At 45.8% G+C, this 4,390-nt stretch overlaps 1 protein-coding gene across 1 annotated transcript in view; it reads left to right on the forward strand.

Moving 5' to 3' along the window:
* The first annotated feature begins 47 nt into the window (after positions 1 to 47).
* LOC104945982 (dematin-like) overlaps positions 48 to 4,390 on the forward strand; it is an 11,897-nt gene continuing 7,554 nt past the window's right edge. The window contains exons 1-5 of the mRNA XM_010771721.1: positions 48 to 409; positions 579 to 688; positions 2,482 to 2,526; positions 3,037 to 3,114; positions 4,159 to 4,302. Coding sequence (XP_010770023.1) covers positions 686 to 688; positions 2,482 to 2,526; positions 3,037 to 3,114; positions 4,159 to 4,302 — 270 coding nt within the window. The 5' untranslated portion in view covers positions 48 to 409; positions 579 to 685. The remainder of the gene's footprint in view (positions 410 to 578; positions 689 to 2,481; positions 2,527 to 3,036; positions 3,115 to 4,158; positions 4,303 to 4,390) is intronic.

Here is a 4,390-nt window from a genome sequence, read left to right on the forward strand (position 1 = left end):
CCCCGCCCCCCACCCCCCTTCCTTCCTCACATCACAGTGGACCCGCCCGAGCAACAGGAAGCATCCTCCGTCACCTCTCCTTGTTTCCTTTCCTCTGTTTCCTCTCCTTTCCTCCACTCCTTACTTTCCCCTGTCTCACCTCCTTTCCTTTAGTCTCCTCTACTTGTTGTATTCACCTTTTACTTCTCTCTCCTCTTTACGTCTTTTCCTCTCCTCACCTTTGCTCTCCTTGTTTCCTTTCCCCTGTCACCTCACCTAGTCTAGTGTCCTTCCTCCTTGTCCCCTCTGTCTCCTCTCCCCTCCTCTCCTCCCCCCTCCCTCCGCACCTCCACCCCTATCCTCGCGTTTCTCCAGCCGTCTTCAGGCTCTCCTCCTCGGCCACTCTCCGCTCGCCCCCCGCAGTCTGCAGGTAAGAACCGCCGTTTCTCTGCACCTTGAAGCTGGTTTATTTAATAATAAGGGTTATCATATCTATATCCCGGGTTATTAGAGGCACTATCCCGGGTTATTAGAGGGAGTAACCCGGGATAAACAGGCTGTGTTTTTATCGCGCTGAGCAGACTGCCTCCATCTTCCAGCAGCTTCATGTCGATGATCTTTCTGGAGAAAGCTGTCTCTATGAATTCCCTGATTTAAGAGCTCGTGAGGAAAGTGATGCAGCTTTATTAAAGGAAGCAGGGTTATTATGGTCTGTACACACACCTGGAAACACACGAGCATCCTTCAGCTTCACTGTCAACACACATCATGCTCATATGAAATAGGAAGAGAAATTATGAGAATAACGATAATGATAATATTTGTAAAAATGTCCATTATTATGTTTTAGAAGCCAATAGGATTTAATTAAGTTGTTGAATTGTTCAGCGTCTTTTCAATTATTATTACTTTTAAGCTTTTATCAATTTTATTGTAACTGTAGCTTTTACATTAAATATAAGTTGTTGTTTTTTTAGATTTGCAATATTTCATAGGCTGTTTTCATTGTTTTGACTTTATCTACACTTAGTTTCACTTCTTCTAAATTATTGTTATGGTTGAATTTGTTTGCTTTTTAACCAAATATATTACATTTAAAGCGATAACATCCAGATAAAAGCAGCCAATCTGAAACCCATTAGACAGTGGAAGCAGTACATTTATTTTATTTAACTTATTAACCATCAGTTGTAGAACATCCTGTGTGTGTGTGTGTGTGTGTGTGTGTGTGTGTGTGTGTGTGTGTGTGTGTGTGTGTGTGTGTGTGTGTGGTTGAACTAATGGACCACACACACACACCCTCTAAAGCTCTCAGTGATCCGTCCTTCAGACGAGTTGATCAGAGTGACAGCTTCTGTGTGTGTGCAAACGTTTTAATAATTCTTTATATTAAAGAACACGTGTAAAGGGTTAATGTTATATCAACAGAAATCATGCGTATCCATAAATACCGTAAAAGGAATTCCTGTGACTTGTAGATTTTAGTTTTTAGTTTCTCTCTGAAGCATTTAGTGATGCTTCTTTATCTGAAAGTCGTTATATAAATAAAGTGAATTTAAATGAAGTCATAGCTGACTTTATGATGTCACATGATCAGGGTCACATCCTGTGTGTTGGACCCTCCTCTCCGTGTGTCAGGAGCAGAGGCTGCTGCGAGCTTTTAAATAAGAATACAAAGGGAGGAAGAGGTTCTTAAAAAGGGAGGAAGAAGAAGATGAGGAGGAAGAGGAAGTCCATATACGGTCATCACAGAAACCGTTGAGGAGCGGCTCCTCTAACGGGGCGTCGCCAGACTGCAGGAGGAGATAAACAGGGAGGAGGGGGGGAGGGAGGGGAGGAAACGAGGAGGAGACAGGGGAGAGAAGACGAGGAAACAGGGGAGAGGAGGAGGAATTAAACTAGAATAGGGGAGGAGACAGGGGAGAGGAGACGAGGAGACAGGGGAGAGGAGATGAGGAGACAGGGGAGAGGAGAGGGGGAGACAGGGGAGAGGAGACAGGGGAGAGGAGGAGGAATTAAACTAGACTAGGGGAGGAAACAGGGGGGAGGAGACGAGGAGACAGGGGAGAGGAGACGAGGAGACAGGGGAGAGGAGTAGGAATGAAACTAGACTAGGGGAGGAGACAGGGGAGGAAAAAGCAGACCAAAGGTGAGGAGAGGTAAGAGGTGAATACAAATAGGACCTCCTCCTCCCCCCCCCCCCCGAGATGAAGCTTCTCTTCCCAGAAGTCAACTGAGACCTCACTAAGAGCAGCAGGTCCTCCATAGAGATGCACTGTGGTGCGTTCAGGCTCCACTCGGTAGTGACGTGGGGGGTTAGGACACAGCTTCAGACTGAGCTCCATCTCAGCTTCTCTGATGGATTCCTTAGGACCCCACATGATCATCAAAACTCTGTTTCCATGAATGTACACATCAATACAAGACATACATATATGGTATATTATATTTGAGATATGATATGATGACGATGCGTCTGCTGATCTGGTGTTTGTGTTGCAGACGTTTGAGCAGCAGGAGCAGCGACTCTCTGCAGACATGCAGAAGGTAATCACTGAGAGACATTCACACTAACCCTAACCCTCACTGCTACCATCTTTAGAAGTGATGATCTGAGGCTAATCTCTAAGTTAGAGGACGCTTTCCTTTTGTTTATTCTACTTTTAATGAGTCGCACAAGGCGCTGCGTTTCATCTAAAGAAACAAGCATCAATTATTAAATAAAGATGCACAGGAATGGGAAAATGTTGTATAAACGTACTTATTTATTCCTGTGAATATTTAAATAAATATATTAAATACATTTTTTATATATATTTCCTATTATTTCTTTAAAAAACATGTTTTTCATAAATAACGTTTATATTTATAGAATTTTTTGACAACTATATTTTCTACTTATTTCTCCAGGGTCAAGGTAATAATTATTTTATAAATTATTTATATTTAACATAATAATTTATTATTTTCTGTTTACATTCATGAATACATTATGAGCACGTTCATTAAGCTGTGATGTATTAAACTGATCTCACCTGCTGACCCTCCTCTGGCCAGGTGGAGGCTCAGGTGACTCCGGCTCACCTCCCTGCGTCACGAGGGACGACCCCGGGGTCTCCGGCTACTAGCATCACGGTAACACCTGAGAGACACACCTGAGACACACCTGAGACACACCTGAGACACACCTGAGACACACCTTAGACACACCTGAGACACACCTGTTCAGAGACACACCTGGGACACACCTGTTCAGACACACACCTGAGACACACACCTGAGACACACACCTGAGACACACCTGAGACACACACCTGAGACACACACCTGAGACACACCTGTTCAGAGACACACCTGAGACACACTTGTTCAGAGACACACCTGAGAGACAACTGAGACACACCTGAGAGACACACCTGAGATACACCTGAGAGACACCTGTTCAGAGACACACCTGATACACACCTGAGAGACACTTGAGACACACCTGAGACACACCTGAGACACACCTGAGACACACACCTGAGACACACCTGTTCAGTGACACACCTGAGACACACTTGTTCAGAGACACACCTGAGACACACCTGAGAGACTCCTGAGACACACCTGAGAGACACGCCTGAGAGAAACGCCTGAGAGACACCTGAGAGACAAACCTGTTAGAGACACACCTGAGACAGACCTGAGAGACACCTGAGACACACCTGAGAGACACACCTGAGACACACCTGAGAGACACCTGAGACCCACCTGAGAGACACGCCTGTTAGAGACACACCTGTTATAGACATGCCTGAGACACACCTGAGACACACCTGAGAGACACGCCTGAGAGACATTTGTTAGAGACACACCTGTTAGAGACACACCTGTTAGAGACATGCCTGAGACACACCTGAGACACACCTGAGAGACACGTCTGAGAGACACCTGAGACACATCTGTTAGAGACACACCTGTTAGGGACGAATCGGTATGATACAAAGTGCTAGGATACTAACCAGTCAGGGGAAAATCTAATTGCGTGCTCTTCCGTGTAACGATATAGAATATACAGATTCCATTTTTAATCAGACTATTTGTGTGCTTATCAATCTCACCTTTCTCCCTCACCTGTCTCCCCCACCTGTATCCCTCACCTGTCTCCCTCACCTGTTCCTCTCGTGGTGCGTTCAGGCGCGCGTGGACGACCAGCTCGTCGGCTACAGAGACCTGGCGGCACTGCCAAGAGACAAAGCCATCCTGCAGGTGGAGAGACCCGACCTGATGACCTACCAACCACACCTCACCTTCTCCTCCCTGGACCCCCTCCCCAGAGAGGTACACACACACACACACACACACACACACACACACACACACACACACACACACACACACACACACACACACACACACACACACACAA

This window comes from Notothenia coriiceps, unplaced genomic scaffold (genome assembly GCF_000735185.1).
Source record: "Notothenia coriiceps isolate Sejong01 unplaced genomic scaffold, NC01 NC01_scaffold00010371, whole genome shotgun sequence".
NCBI classification, from domain to species: Eukaryota; Metazoa; Chordata; class Actinopteri; order Perciformes; family Nototheniidae; genus Notothenia; species Notothenia coriiceps.